Source organism: Balaenoptera ricei, chromosome X (genome assembly GCF_028023285.1).
Source record: "Balaenoptera ricei isolate mBalRic1 chromosome X, mBalRic1.hap2, whole genome shotgun sequence".
NCBI classification, from domain to species: domain Eukaryota; kingdom Metazoa; phylum Chordata; class Mammalia; order Artiodactyla; family Balaenopteridae; genus Balaenoptera; species Balaenoptera ricei.
Window position 1 is genome coordinate 58,120,865 of NC_082660.1, and position 22,972 is coordinate 58,143,836.

General features: G+C 38.0%; 1 protein-coding gene across 8 annotated transcripts in view; it reads left to right on the forward strand.

Moving 5' to 3' along the window:
- The window catches only part of HEPH (hephaestin), a 78,843-nt gene that overhangs the window by 27,718 nt on the left and 28,153 nt on the right, over nucleotides 1-22,972 (forward strand). For 6 of the 8 annotated variants that reach the window (XM_059911215.1, XM_059911213.1, XM_059911214.1 and 3 more), the window contains exons 9-15: nucleotides 334-465; nucleotides 3,047-3,258; nucleotides 4,247-4,397; nucleotides 6,762-6,974; nucleotides 15,022-15,235; nucleotides 16,783-16,922; nucleotides 17,706-17,837. In XM_059911215.1, coding sequence (XP_059767198.1) covers nucleotides 334-465; nucleotides 3,047-3,258; nucleotides 4,247-4,397; nucleotides 6,762-6,974; nucleotides 15,022-15,235; nucleotides 16,783-16,922; nucleotides 17,706-17,837 — 1,194 coding nt within the window. The remainder of the gene's footprint in view (nucleotides 1-333; nucleotides 466-3,046; nucleotides 3,259-4,246; nucleotides 4,398-6,761; nucleotides 6,975-15,021; nucleotides 15,236-16,782; nucleotides 16,923-17,705; nucleotides 17,838-22,972) is intronic. The other 2 variants (XM_059911218.1, XM_059911219.1) reach the window with 1 other exon arrangement.

Below are 22,972 nucleotides of genomic sequence, written 5' to 3' on the forward strand. Positions count from 1 at the left end.
GCTTCAGGACCTGGTTCTCTTCCTAATCAGTCATTTGAATTTGGGCAGATCAATTCCAACTCTCTGAGCTGCAGTTTCCTCATCTGAAAAATGAAGATATCATCTGCCTTGTATACCTTAGAATGGTGATTGAAGATCAAAATGAGATGGTAGACTTTAAAGTGCTTTTTATAACTGTAAATTGTAATATACTTGAAGAAGATTATTCTTATTATTGCAGAGGAAAAAGTTCTCTATCTTTTTCACTTCTTTTTTCTTTTCTTCCCTCTCCTATTTCCATCCTACTTGATCATCCTGTTTTCATTACCATTGTCTCTCCTTGCCATTTTCCAGGGCCAGTGATCCGGGCTGAGGTGGGTGACACCATCCAGGTGATCTTCTACAACCGTGCCTCCCAGCCATTCAGCATACAGCCTCATGGGGTCTTTTATGAGAAAGACTCCGAGGGAACTGTGTACAATGATGGTGAGCAGGCAGGGTTTCAAGTAATGTGGGCTGCAGATAATAACAGGTACCTCTAGAGGACAAATAAATAAGGGAAGGAAAGAGAGAAAAGAAGGCAGAATTAACTGCCATGGATGGATGTTGTTGAATGAATGTATGATATTTTAGTGAGACAGAGCTGGGATCAATAAGAGACAACTACTTTTAAATATATTTAAATATATTCTGATTATAAAAATAACACATGTATTATGGAATTTTGATAAACATGGAAAATTATAAAATAAATAAACTTCATTCATAGGTAAATTGCCAATATATTTTATATACCTTTTAACATTTTTCTGTGTTTATACAAATTTATATATTTATAGATTTGTGATGATATGTTTTGTATAGTTTGGTATCTTACTATTTTCACTTACCATTATATTGTGTCCATTTTCTATGTCATTATAATCTTACAAACATTTTAATGACTATATAATACTCTAACACATATATTTTACCTTATCCTCTATTATTTGGACATGTAGGTTGCTTCCATTATTTTTTAATATTGTAAATCATGTTGCAATGAATGAATATATACATTTGGTTTGGACTACTACCTTAGGAAAAAATCCTAGAAGTGGGATTATTGGGTAGTTAATTTCTTGTTTTCCCTGAGAATAATATTAACACCTGCTAATCTCAAGCCAAAAATACCAAAAATACTGAAAGCATAAAGGGCAAACTTACAGACAAATCTGGAATAAAAGAACATTCTACAATGCAACTGGTCTAGTCTCTTCAAGAAATCAATGCCATAGGGAAAATAATTAAAGAGCAACACCAAGGGCAACGTGCAAACCTTGTCTGAATGTTAGATGATATTAGAGTATTTTCTTAGGTGTGGTAATGTTATTATGGTAATATAGCAGATGCTTACTAATGTATTTAGAAGTAAAATGTCATTTTGCTTGCATTTCACTTCCAAATGATTTAGAAAAAGTAAGCATACACATAGATTTAGATAAATTAAAGATGGCCAAGTCTGAGATAAAATAGATAACCAACATGGACCTACTGTAAAAATAAATAAATAAATAAATAAATAAATAAATAAATAAATAAATATGTTCCCATATCTCTTCCTCTCTTCCCTCTTGCATCTCCCTCGAGATATGGGAACATATGTATATGTATAACTGATTCACTTTGTTATAAAGCAGAAACTAACAAAAAATAAATAAACAAATAAATAAATAAATAAATTTTTAAAAATACAAAAAGAGAAAAAAGGTGGCCAAATGTTAACAATCAACTCCAAGTGGTAGGGTAATTATCACACTATCCTTTAAGGTTTTTTGTATGTTTGAAAATTTAAAGAATTAGGAACAATGAATGAATAAGAAAAAATAAGTTAAAACCATCCTAAATTATACCACCATATGATAAATTATACTACAAATATCCTTATGTATGCTTCTTTGCATACTTTTATGATTATTTCATCAGAATATATATTTAAGACATGGAATTATGTCAGAGGGCACACACATGAAAATTTCTGGTACCTATGTCCAAATTGCTCTCTGGAAAAATTTTCAGTCACATCAATTTGGAGTTACATCAACAGTTACCAAGAGGGAGGACACATTTTCTTACAACTTCACCAGCAGAGGGCAGCCATTTTAATCATTGTCAAAATGTCAGTCTTGTAAGCAAACAACAACAAAACTCACTGTTGCTTCTATTTGCATTAGGTTTAACATTCTTTTCAGTATTTATTTTGTATCTTACTTTTTTTTGTGGACATAAACTTTTTAAGGCTTTTGATACATCTGTCAACATTTTTTCTAAAATGGTTATTTTCATTTACACCTACCCTTTTTATAGGTGAGTGAGAGGAGTAAGTGCCATTTGAACCACTTATCACCAGAACTGATTATTATAATTTGTAAAATTTTGTTAATTTGACAGGCAAAAAAGTTATGTTTTCACTTGTACTAATTTGATTACTAATAGGTTTGAACATATAAAATAAAATTTCTGTGCATTGTTTACCATGACTTGTGTCTATTTAAGGAATTACAGCCTTAGTATCATATATACACACACACGCACACACGTACCTACATAACATATACACATCCACACAAACATGCATACACATAGAGAGGAAGATATGTTCAACAATTAAAACCATTCAAAGATGAAACAGGCTATGATGGTAGGTAGTGAATCTTCTATCTCTGGATATTTTTAAACAGAGGTAGGACTACAAGAGGAGATGAATGTATGTTTTTAAGTGAGGGATATTCCAAATACGTTTTAAAAGTCCTTTCAATCCTTGGGACCTATGAGTTTGGAAAACTGAAACCTAGGGAAGTTTAAATTTCCCCAGTTCATATCACAAGTAGTGGCAGAACCAGAAACCAAACTCTAATCTCTTGACTCCTACTCAGAATCTTTTTTAATATTCTATATTCTATGTTGCTGCTTCTCTTACTGATACTCCAAAATGCCTTTGTAGATTATGATCTTTACTCCACTGTTTGGAGATGATGATACTCACTCTAGCCAATGTGAGTAATGAATTCTATGTCTTTTCCTATAGGCTCATCCCACCCTGGCTTGGTGGCTAAGCCCTTTGAGAAAGTAACATACCGCTGGACAGTCCCTCCCCATGCTGGCCCCACTGCTCAGGATCCTGCCTGTCTCACCTGGATGTACTTCTCTGCTGCTGATCCCATAAGAGATACAAATTCTGGTCTGGTGGGCCCCCTGCTTGTGTGCAAGGCTGGTGCCTTGGGTGCAGATGGCAAGCAGGTATTGCCATGGTTTCTGGCTGGAAAGCCTGCTGGGAAGAGGATGAGGTTGGGTTGCTGAATAGGAGTTAAGCATGGAACTGGGTTCTAGAAGTGAAGGAATAAAAAAGAAAAAACAAGTTATTGAATCAGAAATTAATCGTTGGTGACTTCATGCTATCTTGCATCCTATTCTTTTGTTCACAAACACATATCTTCCTTAGTCTTTATTCCTTTCTATTTTATATTCTTCTAACATCTCCTCATTGTTTTAACCTCAGTGGCCCTTAAACCTTGCTCCTAATTCCTAACTCTGTCCTACTATTTTCTTGCCTTCTTTCATATCCAGCCCATAAATCTTAGCTGTTTAACCTTGAGCAAATTACTTAACCTCTCTTTGCCTCAGTTTCCTCATCTACAGTAAAGGGTTAACAATGGAAGAAGGTATCTTGGGTTTCTGTGAACACTAATTAAAATAATCTATATAAAGTGCTTGGCACATACCTAGTAAACACTCAGTAAATGTTACAGTAATAATAATAATATTACTAAAATTAATAATAAAATAATAGTAAGTTAGTAATTAGTATAATTATTTTTTCTTTTATTTTCTAGCTTCTCCCTCCCCATAGAATCCTCCACCACCCCCTCCCCGATCTTCCAGCCGTCTTTCCCCACTCCTCCCCTTAATTGATGCCAGGCTCTCTTCTATCACACTCTGTACCTCTTCATCATAATCTTGTGCCTCTTCCCTGCCCTCTTTCATACATCCCTCCCCTCCAGTCTTATCACTTTATTCTAACCCCCTTCACCCACCTGCAAATTGAAGTTACCTGAGGAAAAACTTTACAGCAACAACTGCAGCTCTAGGCAGGAGATATGGGCTTGGATCTGTGTTTGGAAAAGGAAATGGAAAATAATCAGGGATCATTGGGTTCTGGAGCTGCACAGTCCACAACTGCTGAAACTGTGGTTATTCCCCCCTCTGTTTTCTTCCACTGGGACTACAGAAAGGAGTGGATAAAGAATTCTTTCTCCTTTTCGCTGTGTTGGATGAGAACAAGAGCTGGTACAGCAATGCCAATCAAGCAGCTGCTATGTTGGATTCTCGACTGCTCTCAGAGGATGTCAAGGGTTTCCAAGACTCTAATCGGATGCATGGTATGGGGAGTGCTTTTACCCTAAGCTACAACTGAGAGATTATAAGTAAAATCTAGCCTAGATTTAATCATGATCCATTCCTGAAAACGTTGATCCTATCGGTCAGCTCTTCCCAAGAGACAAGCTAAATCAAGGGATTAAACCTAAGACAACATATCTTGTACTTAACACCTTCTTGTGCTTTGTTCTGTGTTACACAGTATGGGAGACACTGGAAAAAGATACTGTAAAATGAGGATTCCTCACAAAGAATCCGCTAGAGAATGAGGAGAGTAAGCTGGGATGATACCTTTCCAGTCTTATCTCCTTCTTTCTTATAACCCACTATCCTTGCTTGCCAACCCCATAGTCCAGCCAAACAGGGATATTTTCTCTATATCGACATACCTTGTACTCTTCTGAGTTCATGCTTTCGTAATGCTTTGTCCTCCGCTTGAAATGCCCCTCCTTACATATTTGCTCTTAGCCAGTGGAAATTCTTCTCATTCTCTAAGGCCCTACTCAAAAGCTACCTCCTCCTCATTTCTTATTACCAAATCCCAGGATGATGACACCCTCTTACTAACTACTATTGTATTTTTATCAGACTCTTTCAATAGCAAGCTCCATACACTCCAAAATATTGTAGTTATTTGTTATGTGCCTTTTGACTTCTGCTAGAGTGTAGTCTCCTTAAAGGTGAGTATTGTTTGTTGTTTATCTGTGTATCCTTTACATGGTCTAATATATAGTAAGTAGTTATTGAACTAGTGAACTACTAAATTAATGAATAGGTGGGTGGGTGAGTGAATTAATGGGGAGTCATGGTCCAAGTTTGTAAGGAACTCTCAGCATTTTGCAATGAAATGAAACTAACACCCATAAAACAATTATAAAATATCCAAGACAGACTATAATTAAGTGCTAAATTGTGTGGAACAGCTTTTAAATGACATAGCGTTCAGAAAAGGAGAACATTAATGAGGAACAATCCAGTTAAAGGATTCCTGGAAGAAGGAAGTGCTTGACTGAGCCTTGAAGTCTGAATAACTTTGCAATCAAACATTATAGGTAGGGGAAGCAGAATCAAGCAGTTAGCGATGTTTCCATCAGCATCCCAGGGGATTACCAAATAAAGTTACTCATTAAAGCTGGTTCCAGTGGATGTAGGAACATTGAAAAGGGATCAGCTTCAAGCAGGCCTCGCTGTATTTTTGAGGGGAGTATGCAGGGTGGGAGAGGGTCAAGAACGAGTGTGTTGTCTTTTGGCTCTATCTCTTGGTTCTCATTACCAGTCAGTTACATCAGTTGGAAAAAGTAATACAGTCTACAAACCAAGTTTATTCCAGTCTGAACTTATTTGGCAACTGATAAGTACTAGGTAACATGCGAGATGCTTGGAAAAAATGGTGTGTTTCATGCTAGGTCAATCTAGTGTGGGAGATAAATTTGTAAGTAAATCACTGGACTCTGTGGTAAGTGACATTTCAGAATTTTGTGGAGAGAAAAGTTTCAAGGAAGCCAGAAAGAGTGTAAAAACTCTGCTTTACAGGGTAGATGATACTTGAGCTAGTGCATGATGGATATGTAGTAATTTGCTGTAGAGGGAAACCAGAGGGAAAGTTTATTCCAGGCAAAGGGAACAGCATGTGTAAAATCAACAAGTATTTTCTAAGTGCCTGCCATGTTTAAGGCCTTGGGGATACAGAGGCAAATAGAGCTCACAGGATAATGGTGTGTATGTTGTGTGAAAGAGAGTGGGAGGATAGGTTATAGGTAGGAGTACCAGGGAGGAGGCTTTTGTGTGGAAGTTCAGGCCAGAGATGATCAGAGCCAGAAATAAGGCAGTGGGAGTGAAGATGAAAAGGAGGAAACAGATTGAAAGCTGAGGAAGGAACCTTGGGGAACTCCAACACTTTACAGAAGCATGAAGAATGAGTACAAGATGGAGGAGGAACATTCAGAAAAGTTATAAGAGAACCAGGGACATATGGTGCTACAGAAGCCAAGGGAGTGGAGTTTCAAGAAAGTGGGAATAAGAAAGATTAATACTTGTGTGTGTGTGTGTGTGTGTGTGTGTGTGTGTGTGTGTGTGTGTGAAAGAGTTGTGGGAGTGCAGAGTAGTTCAGTTTTGCCAGGATGTGAAGTATGGTGGAGGAGGGGCAGCAGGTAAAGCCGGAAAGGACAGTAAGGCCCTCGTCCCAACGAGGCAGATCTTCATAAGTAGAACTAAAGTGGCTTAGGGAAGAAGGCAGAGGAGTTGAGAATGACTCAGAAATTTCAAGTTGTGGGAAAACTTAGTACAGAGCTGATGCCATGCTGCTGGCTGGTGCCCAAGTAGTCTGGTCTCATCTCCCCATCCTGTCTTGTGTTTTTGTTTTCCAGCCATTAACGGGTTTCTGTTCTCTAACCTGCCCAGGCTGGACATGTGCAAGGGTGACACAGTGGCCTGGCACCTGGTTGGCCTGGGCACAGAGACTGATGTGCATGGGGTCACGTTCCAGGGCAACACTGTGCAGCTTCAGGGCATGAGAAAGAGTGCAGCCATGCTCTTTCCTCACACCTTTGTTATGGCCATCATGCAGCCTGACAACCCTGGTAAGTGCTTTAGCAGCTGGCCCTAGGCTGAGAAACTTTATTGGGCATTGGGCTGGGTGAGGTGGGGGGCTGGTGAAGAGAAAAGAAAAGTCATGTTGAGGGTACTTGGGAACTTTTCAAAACAGTTGTGTCTTCTCCTTCCTCAATGTGTACTCCATGTTTTGGTTATTTGGATTCTCTTCTCAGTTGCAGGCAGAATAAAGAGCTGAGGAAGCTCTTTTCTGAAACAACAGGAGAGATGTAGGGATGCTGCCCAGCATCAGGGCAATTCTTGTATAAGCAGAGGGTAGACTTGGTTACATAGCCCCTTGGCCATGTAGAGATTCTATAGATTTAACCCTTGCATTGGAAAAGAGGTCCATGAGATGTACCTATAAGTGCTTCCAACTCTGATATTCTGTGAGGATTTTTGCAAACTTCTGGTGGGAGTGGGGGGCGAAGTATGCTGTAACAGTTGCAGCCTAGGAGTCAGAACACAGGAGCTTCTAGTCCAGGCTCTTTCATTAACTTGCTGTCCATTTATTGTCTAATTAATTCCCCTCTCGGTGGCTAAATTTCTTCCTTCTTTCTTTTTTTTTGTTCATTCTTCCCCCTCTCTCCCTCTCTTCCTTTCTTCTCTTTCTTCCGCTGTCCCTCCTTCCTTCCCTCTCCTCCTCCCTTTCCCCTCCCCTATCCTTCTTTCATGATGAAATTTGACTAGAATGTTTCTTCAGATTCCATCTGTGTCGATATTTCATAACGTAGCAGTAATTTCTCTTTTTGTTGTATTTTTTGATTATGTTTTTAGCATCTTTATTGGAGTATAATTGCTTTACAATATTCTGTTAGTTTCTTCTGTATAACAAAGTGAGTCAGCTATATGTATACATATATCCCCAAAACCCCTCCCGCTTGAGCCTCTCTCCCACGCCTCTACGTGGTCACAAAACACCGAGCTGATCTCCCTGTGCTATGCAGCTGCTTCCCACTAGCTATCTATTTTACATTCGGTAGTGTAGATATGTCAGTGCTACTCTCTCACTTCGTCCCAGCTTACCCTTCCCCCTCCCCATGTCCTCAAGTCGATTCTCTACATCTACGTCTTTATTCTTGTCCTGTCCCTAGGTTCATCAGAAACTTTATTTTTTTTTAGATTCCATATATATGCGTTAGCATGTGGTATTTTTTTTCTCTTTCTGACTTACTTCACTCTGTATGACAAAATCTAGGTCCATCCACCTCACTACAAATAACCCAATTTCGTTTCATTTTATGGCTGAGTAATATTCCATTGTATATATGTGCCACATCTTCTTTATCCATTCATCTGTTGATGGACACTTAGGTTGCTTCCATGTTCTGGCTATTGTAAATAGTGCTGCAGTGAACATTGTGGTACACGATTATTTTTGAATTACGGTTTTCACACGGTATATACCCAGTAGTGGGATTGCTGGGTCATATGGTAGTTCTATTTTTAGTTTTTTAAGGAACCTCCATACTGTTCTCCATAGTGGTAGTATCAATTTACATTCCCACCAACAGTGCAAGAGGGTTCCCTTTACTCCACACCTTCTCCAGCATTTATTGTTTGTAGATTTTTGATGATGGCCATTCTGACCAGTGTGAGGTGATACCTCATTGTAGTTTTGATTTGTATTTCTCTAATAATTAGTGATGTTGAGCATCCTTTCATGTGTTTCTTGGCACTATGTATATCTTTGGAGAAATGTCTACTTAGGTCTTCTGCCCATTTTTGGATTGGGTTGTTGTTCTTTTGCTATTGAGCTGCATGAGCTGCTTGTATATTTTGGAGATTAATCCTTGTCAGTTGCTTCGTTTGCAAATATTTTATCCCATTCTGAGGGTTGTCTTTTCATCTTGTTTATGGTTTCCTTTGCTGTGCAAAAGCTTTTGAGTTTCATTAGGTCCCATTTTTTAATTTTTGTTTTGTTTTTATTTCCATTTCTCTAGGAGGTGGGTCAAAAAGAATCGTGCTGTGATTTATGTCATAGAGTGTTCTGCCTGTTTTCTTCTAAGAGTTTTATAGTGTCTGGCCTTACATTTAGGTATTTAATCTATTTTGAGTTTATTTTTGTGTATGGTGTTAGGAAGTGTTCTAATTTCATTCTTTTACATGTAGCTGTCCAGTTTTCTCGGCACCACTTATTGAAGAGGCTGTCTTTTCTCCATTGTATATGCTTGCCTCCTTTATCAAAGATAAGGTGACCATATGTGCGTGGGTTTATCTCTGGGCTTTCTATCCTGTTCCATTGATCTATACTAAAACAGAAATATAGTAATTTCTCTTCGCAGAGCCTAGGGTGTATTCTTTTTTCCAGGCAGTAGGTGGCAATAGTGTTTGTAAGAAAAATCTCTCAGTTAAATGCAGTTCCCACTAAAGTTTTATTTTAGTTCTGTAAATTCCATTCATATTTGAGAAAAAAAAATCCTTAAACAAATCAAGTTTTCTTGACAAATTAATAATTTCAGCCTGGCACTGGGTTTGACAAAAACTTGACATAAAACAGGCCACTTGGGTCCTCATTTCTCCTCATCTACCTAGGATACTTTCTTGGTCAAGAAGAGTTGTTGTTAGCAAATTAGAAATAACCATTAATGGGGCTGAAAGGGACAATAGAATTAAGTGCTTGTAGTGAGTGCTAGGGTGGGGAACTTCTGGAAAAGAAAGACCCATCTCTCTAGCCTTGGTCCCAAAGTCAAACCCTAGGTTTAATATCCTTCCTATGAAATTAACCAGGCTCCCCAGCTAGGTCTATATGCCTCTGTGGGGCTCATTCTTACTCTGGATGAGTGAAATTATTTTTGTGCCACACTAAGGCCCAAGGAGAGTGACTGTAGATGGCTTAAAAACATGGGAGGAGAGGCAGTGAATGGGTTTATAATGGTAAAGGCTTAAAAGGTTAATCTTGGTCAAGATTCCTGAGTTTTCTTATTAGAAAAAGCCCAAACTCTTTTTACCTTTGCATTTTCCAGTCCTTTCAAACTCTCCTCTTTCTGAACAATCCTCGAGTCATAGAATGTTGAAACTGGTACAGCCCCTTCAAGATCATCTTTCACTTATTTTGCTAATGGGTGGAAGAGACAGAGATCTGGAGGGGGGAAAATGATTTTCTCATGTTAGGAATGTTGGCTCTATGTTTTTTTTCCCCTTTTGCCCCTTCTCTATCAACCCCTGTTGATTCTTACTTCTAGGTAATCTCTTTAATCTGAAGTCTCCTTCATTCTACCTTGAGAGTTTAGTCTCTGATTAAGACTGAGAGAGACCATTGTGAGTAGCTCCCCAAAGACAGGGCAAAATTACCAAATTAATGGAAAAGCCAGAACCAGAATCTGGCTTTGGAATTCTAGAAAAAGGGGTAGCAATGAAGATTGGTAAACATAAATATGCAATTAAGCAGCTTTGCAGATGACTTAAAACATCACCATGGAGATTCAACTTGTTGTTTGCTGGATGCTTACCATTATGTTTAACAAAACAGAAGAATAAATTCCCAGAAAAAATGCAGCAAAATGCTAGGAGTGTGAGTGTTGTGGGTTTATTGGTGACTTTTTTTAATCCTGTTTTTGTTTTGCTTTAAATTCTAATAATATTTTAATTTCAAATATTAATTACATTTAATATAAATGATGATTTTGCACTTAAAAATGTCCCGAATAATACACCTCAGCTTTTCCAAAAGAACCACTGATACTAGAGCTTTGATAGCCAGGGAAAGTGGCAGAAAAAGAGGTTAGAGCTTGTAATGTGCTATTTTCCACCAACTTCATGTAGATTTCTCAGCAGCAAAGAGAACATTTATTACTGCTCTGGTCCGTCAGAGTTTCTTTTCTCTCTTTCACCATTGGAGCTCATTCTTTATTCATTTATTTTTCCCCCTTTCCCACACTCTTTTCTTTCCCCATTACTTTTTCTCCCTTCTCCTATTTTTTCCTCTTCCTCTTTCATCCTTTCTTTTTGTTTTGCTTCTCTCCTTTTTCTATCTCTCTTCTCTTTTCCCTCTTCTTTCCTTCATTCTTCCTTTTTTTCATTTGTCTCCTATCTTATCTTTTATCTTCCCTTCTTTTCATTTTCTCCTTGCATTCTTTTTATCTCTCTTCTTTCTTCCTTTCCTTCTTTCTTCTTTCCTTCCCTTCTCTCTCTTTCTTTCACTTCTTTTTTTTCTTCCTTTGATTTTTCCTACCTTTTTTGTTTCTCTTTTTTATTTTTGTTTTTAATCTTCTTTTCTCCTTTTTCTTTTATCTTTATTTCTTTTCCTTTTCCCTTCTTCTTGTTTCTTTTCTTCTTTTTCCTTTTCCTTTAATCTGTATCTTTTCACTCTTCTTGTCTTCATGTTTCTCCTTTTTTCTTCCTCACTTTTTATTTTACCTTTCTTTTACAATTAGATTTTCCCCAGACATAGTAAATATCTGTTTTCTTCCACTTTTTGGTCTAGATGCTAGGGATGTGAGGATGAATGAGGCAGTTCACAGTTAGTGTGAAAAGGAGAAAGGTATGTAAACAATATTCACCATGTTATGATAATGCTATCAGCCAAGGGCTATAGTAACACATGGGAAGCTATAATAAGTTCTGCCTGACTTGTGGAGTGAATCTTTCCTAGAAAAGCAGACATTCAAACTGAGCGTTTAAAGAAGAGTTAACTGTTACCAGGCAAAGAAAGGGGATGGGTGGTGAAGAGGGTATTATAGGCAGTAGGAACCACATGGGCAGTGACTTGAAAGCAGCATCTGCTTAGAGAAGGTTGCATAGATTGATTTTATTCAATGGTTCTCAACTAAGGGGGTATGCTAAAAGGTGTTTGGAAATGTGTGGAGATACTTTTAGTTGTCAAATGACTGGGGATATGGGGGTGTGATACTGTCATTTAGAGAGTGGGAGTCAGAGATTCTCAAGCTTTCTGCAATATGTAAGACAGTCTTAAACAATGAAGAATAATCCCACACAAACTGCTAGTACCAGCCTTGTTGAGGAACACCAAGAAAAAAGGTTTAAGAGGAGGTAGAGCAGGGGGCCCTTGAAAGAGGTGATGAGAGCCTGACAGTGGGTGGGAGCAATAGGGATGGACAGAAGTGGCAGAGTTAAGGGATATTTGAGAGAGAAATGACAGGACTTTGCTGAGGGACTGAGCAGGAAGAAAGGATGTCTGAGGTTTTCGTTTGGCTTGTGCACTAGATGGATGGTGGTGTCATTAACCAAATGAGCAAACACAGAAGCAAGGAAAGGATAGTAAGGTTTGGGTAGAAGCACTCATTTGGGGGCATGGTGAATTTTAAATTTCTTGTGAAGTCCAAGTGGTGTGGACTTTACCGTAGATAGCTGTGGGTAGACATATAAACATTGGAGGAAAAGTCCAGGCTAGAGAGAGAGATTTGAGTATTTTCATAGTCGAAGTGCTTTAGCATGTAAAGTTATAGGAAATAAAACTTAAAGCAAAAATCAACATTTAAGTGTAGAAGGGAGAAGATAAACCAGGTTAAGGAGACAGAAAAAAAGATTGGTCACAGAGGTAGGAGGAGAGTCAGATGCCAAGGGCAGAAGAGCGTTGAAAAAGAAGCAATTTGGGGACTTCCCTGGTGGTCCAGTGACTAAGACTCCACACTCCCAATGCAGGGGGCCCGGGTTCAATCCCTGGTCAGGGAACTAGAACCCACATGGTGCAACTAAAGATCCCATGTGCTACAACTAAGACCCAGTGAAGCCAAATTAATAAATAAATTAAAAAAAAAAAAAAAGAATCACCTTGGACAACAATGTCCATATGAGATGATGTGATAGTCCCAGGTCACATGATTCTCCCAAAAAGACTTCTATTTTTCCCATTCCCTCCAGTGATCATCAGACTTTCTTCTCCATACCAACCCCTAAGCTATGACGTTTGGACAGTGTATACAGTCATTCATTTGTACAGAAATTCATTCACTCAACACATATTTATTGCACACCTCCCATGTGCTAAGACTGGGGTAGAGAGGTGAAAAGATAGACATGATACTTACTCCCAGGGGAGATCTACAACAAACACACAAAAACACACACATAAAATAATAAGATAATTTCAGATCATGATACATGTCATGAAGGAAATAAAATACAATGGTGTGCTAAACTGACTGGAGCTTTAGAGAAGGTATATAGGGAAGACCGCTCTGAGAATGCGACATTTAAGATCTAAGTAATGGGGAGGAAGGAGCTATATGAAGATCTCTGAGCAGTATATTCCGAGCAGAGGGACAAGCAAGTGTAAATGTCTCAAGGTGGGAATAAACATGGTTTGTTCAAGGGTCAGAAAGAAGGCCAGTATGGTTGGAGTGTAGTGAGCAAGGAGAAGCCTAACATCGTATGAAATCATAGAGGTTGGCAAGAGTCATATTATATAGGGCCTTATAGACCACAGTCAGGAACTTGAATTGTATTCTGAGTATGAATGGAGCATTTAAACAAGGGACCAATGTGCTCTGGATCATATTTGTTAAAGAGGACCCTGTATCTTGTTTGGAGAATGTTTGAGGTGGGAGGGAGAAACAGAGAAGACAGTTGTGAGACCATTGAAGTTTTCCAGGTGAGAGATGATAGTGGCTTTGACTAAGGAAGTGAGAGTGGAAACAGAAGGATGACTGTGAGGGAAGAGATGATAGGATTTATTGATGGAATAGATTTGGGGGATAAGGGAAATAGAAAAGTCAGAAAGTAGATATGGAAAGAAAATATTAGATTTTTTTCAAGAAGTCTATAAACTAGTGGAAAGGACTGTTTTTTTAAAGAGAGGAACACTTAGTCCTTAACCATGTGATTTAGATGTAAAGTGTTTTAAGAGTAGAGAGGCCAAGAACGTAGAGTCCAATGTGGGCCGGAGTAGTCAGCGAGGACTTTCTAGAAGAGATGAAGCATGAATTGGGTCTTGGAGAATGAGTGAACTCTTATAGATATTTATGGGGAAGGGGATGGGCAGGTCTATTCCAGAAAAGTAAAAATAACATGAGTGAAAATTCCAAGATAAGAATGAGATATGTGAGAGGGGCCATCAGGGACAGATTTAGTTAAAGCACTGGTTGAGTTTGGGACAGAGTGGTAAGTGGGATTGTATCAATAGTTTGGAGCTAGCTCATAGAGGCCTTTAAAAGCCAGGAGGAATTTGTAGTGGTGGTATAGGCAGTCAGCAGTAAAGGAAGGAATACTGGGGAAAATGTTAAAAAGTTACTTTCTCCTGATCAATATTCTATGAGCCTATGTGTCCTTGACATAGAAACCTGGATCTTGAGATTAGATCCAGGCAGCTCTACAACTCAGACATTTAAGACTGATATCCAAACATTTCATTGTTAAAAACCTAGGGAAAGCCATTCCAAAGCTCTCTGATGTAAGAATTCTTGTGATCAAGAAATTCATATATATATATATATATATATATATATATATATATATATATGTATTTAAGCCCATATTTATTTCTTTGAGACTTGGTAAGAAGGGAGAAAATTGGTCAATTCCTTCCTTCAAATAATAATTACAGCTTTATTTACTTACTTATAGTTTCACTTATTGAATATTTACTCTATAATGTGCCAAGCAATATCTACATATTATTGTATTTAATTCTAAAACAATCCTATTAAGTAAAATGCCCCCCACTTTACCATGATGAAACTGAAACATACAGAGGCTTAAAATTTTCCTGAAGGTTATATAGATAATAAGTGTCAGATAGGGTGACTGACCATCCTGGTTTGCTCAGAACTGAGGAGTTTCCAGGGATGTGGGACTTTCAGTGCTAAAACTAGAGAAGCCCTTGGTAAACAGGGGGGAGCTGGTCATCCTAGTGGCAGGTTTAGTTTTAAACCCAGACAATGTAGCTTTGGCACCAGAGCTCTTAACCTCTGTGCTCATTGCTCTCAATAAACTTGTAATAATCTTTTATCTAATGCATAGAAAAACCTTATCTAAAGCTACCCACTCTCTGCAATATGCCTAGAGAGAAGTAGGAACTCCCTCAGGCACTATACAGGGGTATTTTGATTCAGGTTTTGCTCTCTGTTCCTACCTCAGGGACATTTGAAATTTACTGCCAGGCAGGCAGCCATAGAGAAGCAGGGATGAGGGCAATCTATAATGTCTCCCAGTGTCCTGGCCGCCAAGCCAACCCTCATCAACGTTACCAAGCTGCAAGGATCTACTACATCATGGCAGAAGAGATGGAGTGGGACTATTGCCCTGACAGAAGCTGGGAACTAGAATGGCACAATCAGTCTGAGAAGGACAGGTAAGGCTTCAGAAAAGAAGCGATCACACTTTCAAAGACTCTGGACCATTTTACTGAAATGGAGGAAGATACTGAAATTCTGAGCTGAGGAGGCACTTATCTAAAGTCAACTAATAAGATACCAACACATCTAGAGGAAGGACTAGAACACAGGTAAGCTGGTACTCAGTGCTTGGTCTATGTTGTTATACTGTAGAGCTGAAGTAAAGACCTTGTCCACATCCTCATGCTCTCAGTCTTGGCATCCTTTCCTCTGGTTAGCCAGAAGCACTGATATTGAGACTTAAATTTTATAGGGAATTTACTCAAGGGACTGAATGTCCCCAAGCTCAGATGTCCCTTGACAAAATGTCTTTAAGATAGAGGCTAAGCTGTATAGAAGAAAAAGCCCAAAATAGAGTGGCTTAAATATGTTAGAATTTTATTTCTTGCTTAAGTACAAATATGAGCAGTTCAGGGCCAATAGGTGAACTAGTCATCCATAACACTTGCTTTCATCTGTGGAACTAAGACATCTCTTCCAGTTGTAGTCATTCCCAGCTATCAAGAAATGGGAACTAAATCCATGCCAAGCAGCATTGTCTGTGAGGCCTGAAGTTGTAATACATTACTTTCTCTGAATCCCCGTTATCCTGAACTTATTCATATGGCCATACCTAGCTGCAAGAAAGTCCAGGAAGTGTAATCTCTGGTTAGGCAGCCATGTGCTCAGCTAAAACCTAGGTGATTCTATTACTAAAAAGGAAGGAGGGGAGAATGGGAATTTAGGTACAGTTTAGCAATTTCCACTATAGTTTATTTTTGGTGTTCTCACTACCCTTTACCAATCTTTATGTTGGTTTATGAAGGTTGAAGCCTTCTTGCTAACTTGTTCTGCAACCTAGAAAAAATTAATTCCCTTTTCTGGACTCTGGTTTACTCATCTTTAAAGTGATGTGGTATAGTTGAAAGAACTTGACCAGCCTTTAATCCAAGCCCTGGCTCCCTTTCTGGCTGATAGTATCAATGAAGATAAGCCCTATCACCTCTAGATCACTGGATTCCTCCTCTAGGACATACATACCTCATCAGCCTATTGGGACGATCAAATGATAAAATGAATAATAAAGCTCTTTGTAAACAGGAAAACATCCCATAATGAGAAATCTGTAAGATTTCATTTTCTTCCTACCTCTCCCTACCCCTTATCCACCAGCAACAGAAGCAGTTAGTATTCTCCTACCGCCTGTACCTTGTCCTTTGTCAGACTAATTCCATCTAAGACATCATTAAGGCTGGAACTAGAGTTCACAGCTTCTGATTCTTACCAGATTAATTTTACTATAAATTCCTAACTGGATGATGGCAAACAAGGAAATATAAATAAATATTGAAATATGCCATCTTTAACTGCAGATATGCAGCCAAAGTGCATAATCTGACATTAGAAGGAATAGGCCTCACCTTCTTATACCTGTGACATGAGGTTGGGTCTGACATAGCTTTCCCATACTTGAAAATGAGGGGTTAAGGGAAAGGTGCTGATGCCACTCTTTGGATTCCTCTAGTTATGGTCACATCTTCCTGAGCAACAAAGATGGACTCCTGGGTTCCAGATACAAGAAAGCTGTATTCAGGGAATACACTGATGGTACATTCAGGGTCCGACGGCCAAGGACTGGATCAGAGGAACACTTGGGAATCTTAGGTAAGGGAATTCCACTTCCCTCCTAGTGTCTAGAAACCTGTGATGCTCCTAGGGAGGTTATGTCATATCAGGAAGGCCTCTCCATTCCCCCTTATCAGTTTTCCTTATAGTGGAACTATGGTCATATTTTATAAATCATTCATGAAAATAAGCAATCATATGGGGGTAATTCATGAATTCTGCTGCAACCTAAACCAGGTATTTCCAGGCCTCTATATCTAGGGATCTGTAAGGGTGATGAATTTTTTTTCAATGCTAAAAGCAAGGGAACTTAGGAACATCGAAGAGTAGGAAAAATGGTACAGGGAACCAGTATTACCCTTACACCCTTGCAATTATTGCTGTAGTTTCTTCACTTTCATAGGAGCCAATGAGTTTCATCATTTTTATCTTCACACAGAAGGGACCCACTGGTCCTTGAAGGGAACCCAGCAATTCTGTACTCTGTGTCAAACTCTCACTCCTTACCAACAATGATTCCACAGAACCCTGAATATGTAGAAACTTGGGCTATTATACAAAGAGAGTTGGAGTGGGAAAAGTGGGGATAATTGGAGGCATAATCTTGTTGTTGAAGTACCTTTATCCTGTGGGTAACAGTATCAGCTCAAGGTCTTCTGAATTTAAAAATGGAGTCAGTCACGACTTTCAGTTTTGGGACCCTTTCTCCGAGCAAACCCCTAATTCTAGGGAGCTCCTATGTATATCCCTTTCTTTAATGTCTTTAATGTCCCTGTTCCACTATTCTACTAATGAGACTTTTTCTTCTTTTGCATATACTAGGTCCACTTATCAGAGGAGAGGTTGGTGATATTCTAACTGTGGTGTTCAAGAACAATGCCAGCCGGCCCTACTCTGTGCATGCCCATGGAGTGCTAGAATCTAGCACCGGCTGGCCACTGGCTGCTGAGCCTGGTGAGTGGGAACACTTTAGTGAAGGAACATGTGAAGCATCTCTGTTTCAGCCCTCTGGCTTGTTCCTTTAAAAAAAAAATATGCCCTTAGCGAACAGAAACAGGAATATTAACCAGAACTAAGCCTCAGTCTGAATTTGTCTCTATGAAATACTCATTTTTTCAATCTCAGAACAGACTGCCTACCTTAGGTCTTTTGTTTAATCAAAGACATACTCAACACTTGCCACACATGGAGCCTTATACTGTCGTTAACCCTGAATACAGATTGAGCTTCTAACCCTCTCTAGATCTGAAGTTAAACTTGGCTATAGTCTGAGCTCCTAATCATGACTAGAGACTGGCCTGTCCCAGACCACAAACTGATCCTTAAACCCAGCCATAGATAAAGTTCTTGTCCTCTTAGTACAGACTAAATCCTAACTCCAGTCATATACTAAACTTCTAATATTAAATGTAGGGTTACCATAATCTTGACCACATTATCTTCCATGCATTCATTCACTGAATAAACACTTACTGGAGGCTTACTGGGTACAGGAAAAATGTTAGAAGTTATGGAAAGAGTGGGGAATAATACTTTTTCATACCCTAAAAAACTTGGGCTATTATGATAGAGAGATAAGTAAACCGGTAATTATAATGCCATGTTTTAACTGTTAAATAAGGGCTTTAAAAATGTGCCATGGAAGTGTAGAATAGGGTACCTAATCTAAAGTTTGGATGGTCAAGGATGATTTCCCAGAGTAGGTGATAGCTGAGATCTAAATCAGTAGTTCTCAAACTTTAGCATGCATCAGAATCACCTGGAAGGTCTGTTAAATCATAGATTTCTGGGAATAACCCCAGAGCCTCTGATTCAGTAGGTCTGGGATAGGGTTCAAGAATTTTCTTATTCAAACAAGTTCCTAGGTGATTCTGATGTTGCTGGATCAGGAACTACACCTTAAGAACCAATAATCTAAAGAATGAGAAGTAAGTATACAGGTAAAGTGATAGTGTGGAAGAAAAGCAGGGAAAAGGAAGTTCCATATGTGGGGAATGCAATATGTAAAGATTCAGTAGTAAGAGAGATGAAATTTGACGTTGAGGAAAGGGTTCTAAAAAGATCAAGTAAGTAGAATCAACAGGATTTGATTAACTGGATATGGAAGGTGAGAAGGAGAAGGATTCTTGAATGACAACCACATATTTGGAGGAAAATCCTGGAATGATTCCCACATTTTTGGCCTGGACAACCAGATATATGGTAATGTCATTCACCAATATAGGGAACATGGGCAGAAACTGATTTGGGATGGGGAAGAATGGATGATGGTGAGTTCACATTTGAATTTCTTGAATTTATGATGTCTGTAAGACAACCAGATAGAGATATCTAATAGACATAAAGGTCCAAAGCTCAAAAGAAAGGTAGGATCTGAGGGAATAGATATGAAAGACATCAACATTTAAGTAGTAATTGAAGGCAAAGAAATAAACACAGTCACCCTGGAAGAGTATATTCAATGGGACAGTAGGAATCCTAGAATGATACCCTGAGGAAAACCAACTTTTAAGGGAGGTACTAATTGAAAAGTAAGCGTGAGAAAAAGTGAGCAAGATGTTAGAAGAAAAACCAGGATAAGATTGTATCAAAAATGTTTAAAAGAAGATCATTTCAAAAATGAAGAGGTCAACAGTTTCAGCTTCCTCAGAGAGGTTAAATAAGGTAACATAAAATTTCCCATTGGATATAGCAACAGAGGAATGGCTGGTGCTTTTCATAAATTGGTGGGGAAAGAAGCCAGATTATAATGGAATAAAGAGTAATTGGGAGATTTGGGAGTGGAAACAGTGAGTGTGGCTTAATTTTAAGACTTAAAAAGAGCAATTTCAGGTGACGAGATGGTCTGGGGTTTGACCAGGGACTAAAGTAAAGTGGAAGTGAAAGTTACTGGAATTGAGATCAAGGGACTGAAAGGCTAGAGTGTTGTATGATTCATCCATATAGACTTTAAAGTTACTCAGAAGAGTGGTAGAGATTGGGGTGGAAAGGAAGATGGTGATCCAGGTACTAAAATCATCAACAAATGAGTAAAAGGAGAAAGGGGATACATTGGAAGCAGGGAAAACATTTAGAAGGTTGTAGCAGTACATACAAGTGAAGATAATGACTTTAACAAAAGTGGTAGGAAATGAGGATTGAGAGAATTAGTTGGGTTTGAGGGATGTTAATTGATAATCAATAGGACATGATGATTGTACAGGTGTTAGGGGATAAGAGAGATAGTAGAGTTAAGGATAACAAACTATTTTTTGGATTAAGCACCTAGATGGTGGTACCACTCACAAAAGAAGATAAAAAAGCACGAAGTATGGAGTGTTTTTGTTTGTTGGTTTGTTTGTTTATTTAGAGGGGGAAGATATTAAGTTTATTTTTGATTGTCTTGAATATAAGGTACCTGTAAGACATCCAGGTGGAAAAGAGAGCACTGATAAGAATAGGAGGCTGTACTCAATTTGAGTATGGGTTTTTAATTTCGAAGAAACATCTGAAAAAATGTGGAGCTTTAACAGTCACCAGTAACTACAATAAATGATAGTTGAAATCATGATCATATGTGAGATCACCTAGTGAGATAGTGTGTAAAGTGACAATAACATTGAGCTGAGAATGGAACTTTGCAAAATACCATTACTTAATAGGAGGTGATTTACCTTAAATAATTTATAGATTTGAAGCAGTTCTAATCAAAATCACAATTGGACATTTGTATACTTAAATGAAATAATTGTATATAAAGTTCATTTGGAAGAATAAGGAATGCCTGGACAAGAAGATCCAAGAAGTATTTAAAGATGAATGAAATGAATGAACCTAGAGAATATAATACATAGTGAAGTCAGTCAGACAGAGAAAGACAAATACTATATGATATCACTTATATGTAGAAACTAAAAAATAATACAATAAAATAAAATGAGTCTATATACAAAGCAGAATCAGACTCACAGACATAGAAAACAAACTTATGGTTACCAAAGGGGAGAGGAAAGGAGGAAGGGACAAATTAGGAGTATGGAATTAACAGATACAAACTACTATACATAAAATAGATAAACAACAAAGATATACTGTATAACACAGGGATTTATATTCAATATCTTGTGATAACCTATAATGGAATATAATCAGAAAAAACCCGAATCATTATGCTGTACACCTGAAACTAACACAATATTGTAAATCAACTACTCTTTAATAAAAAAGATTGAGAGAAGACTAGCACAACCCAATATTACAGCATATTATAAAGGTACAATAATTAAAGCAGCATGGTACTATTAAAAAATAATTAATAGGACAAAAAAAAATCCCTGAAACAAACTCAAAGTTCTATCTTTGTCAACAGCTATGGGAATACAACTATTCCACTACTAGCCCACATTTCTTCTTTCTACCTCCCTCCTTAGGTCTCCTCACAAAGGAAATGTTATTAATCTGATTAGTCAGAACCCAGGATATTTGTTGGACAATGCCTTACTAGTGGGCAGGGTTACTGTTTCTCTCATCTCAGCACTCTCTATTTCACTGCCTACTTCCATGTGTTAAGTTGATCTGTGCCTGCAAATGGGTAAACTGGTTATATGAGTTAAGACTCATATAACTGGTTTTCTGTGTTATGCCTGCACTGCAGATCGAGCTATCTTAGTTTCAAGGGGCTAGAATGAGGAAGCTTTGTTTAGGACTTTAAGTCAAAGTTTTTCAAAAGCCTCAAGGAGAGGAGTAACTAATAAAAGCCAGACATTCTTGTGATCCTGTATTAATATCATCACAATAGCATAGAAATCTTGCCTCTTGCCTCTAATGCTGAGTGTATATAAAAGTTTAATATTAGAAAAATCTAGCATTTCAGTGACAGAAAGGAAAAATTGATCAATACAGTCAGCTCTCCATATCCACTTGTTCAACCAACTACATCCATGGATTCAACCAACTACAGACTGAAAATATAGTTGATCCTTGAACAACATGGATTTGAACTGCACAGGTCCTCTTATATGCAGATTTTTTTCAATAAATATGTACTAAAGTACTACCCAATCTGTGGTTGGTTGAATCCACAGATGAGGAACCACGAATATGGAGGGTCAACCATAAAGTTATATGTGGATTTTCATTTTTTAATATAATTTTTAAAACATATTTATTTACTTATTTGGTTGCACCAGGTCTTAGTTGCAGCAGGCGGGCTCCTTAGTTGTGGCATGCATACTCTTAGTTGCAGCATGAATATGGGATCTAGTTCCTTGACCAGGGATCAAATCCGGCCCCCCTGCATTGGGAGCACAGAGTCTTAACCACTGCACCACCAGGGAAGCCCTTATATGTGGATTTTCAGTTGTGTGGAAGGTTGGCATCCTTAACCCCTGTGTTGTTCATGGGTCAACTGTATTCAGAAAAAAATTCCAGAAAGTTTCAAAAAACAAAACTTTAATTTGCCATGGGCCAGGAACTATTTACATAGCATTTACATTGTATTTACAATTATTTACATAGTATTTGCATTGTATTAGATATTATAAGTAATCTAGAGATGATTTAAACTATATGAGAGGATGTGTGTAGGTTATATGCAAATACTGTACCATTTATATAAGAGACTTAAGCATGGATTTTTGTATCTATGGGGGTTCCTGGAACCAATCCCCCATGGATACCGAGAGAGGACTATATATGGCTTTAGGACAAGTTGTCTCTTGTCAAAAACAAAATTAGATCTCTGTTTATTACCATATGCTAAAATAAATTACAAGAAGATTAAAGGTAAAATAGCTTAAAAATAAAAGAATTAAAAGAAAATATAAGTGAAAATTTATCTGAATTCTGGGTGGAGATAGATTTTTCTAAGTTTGAGACCCTAAAAAGATGTTTAACACATAAGATAGTGTTACTACATGTAGGATACTTATTTTTTTTAAAAGAGTAGCAAAAGAAAAATTAGTATGTAGACAGGAAATTTATGAAGGAAGAAATACAAATGTCCAATTTAAAAAATAAATTAGGGGTCACTAATAAATATTGCAGTGCAAATTGGTTAGTAAAACCGATGTGACCTCTGCCCTCATAAATTTTACAGTCTAGGAGAGAAA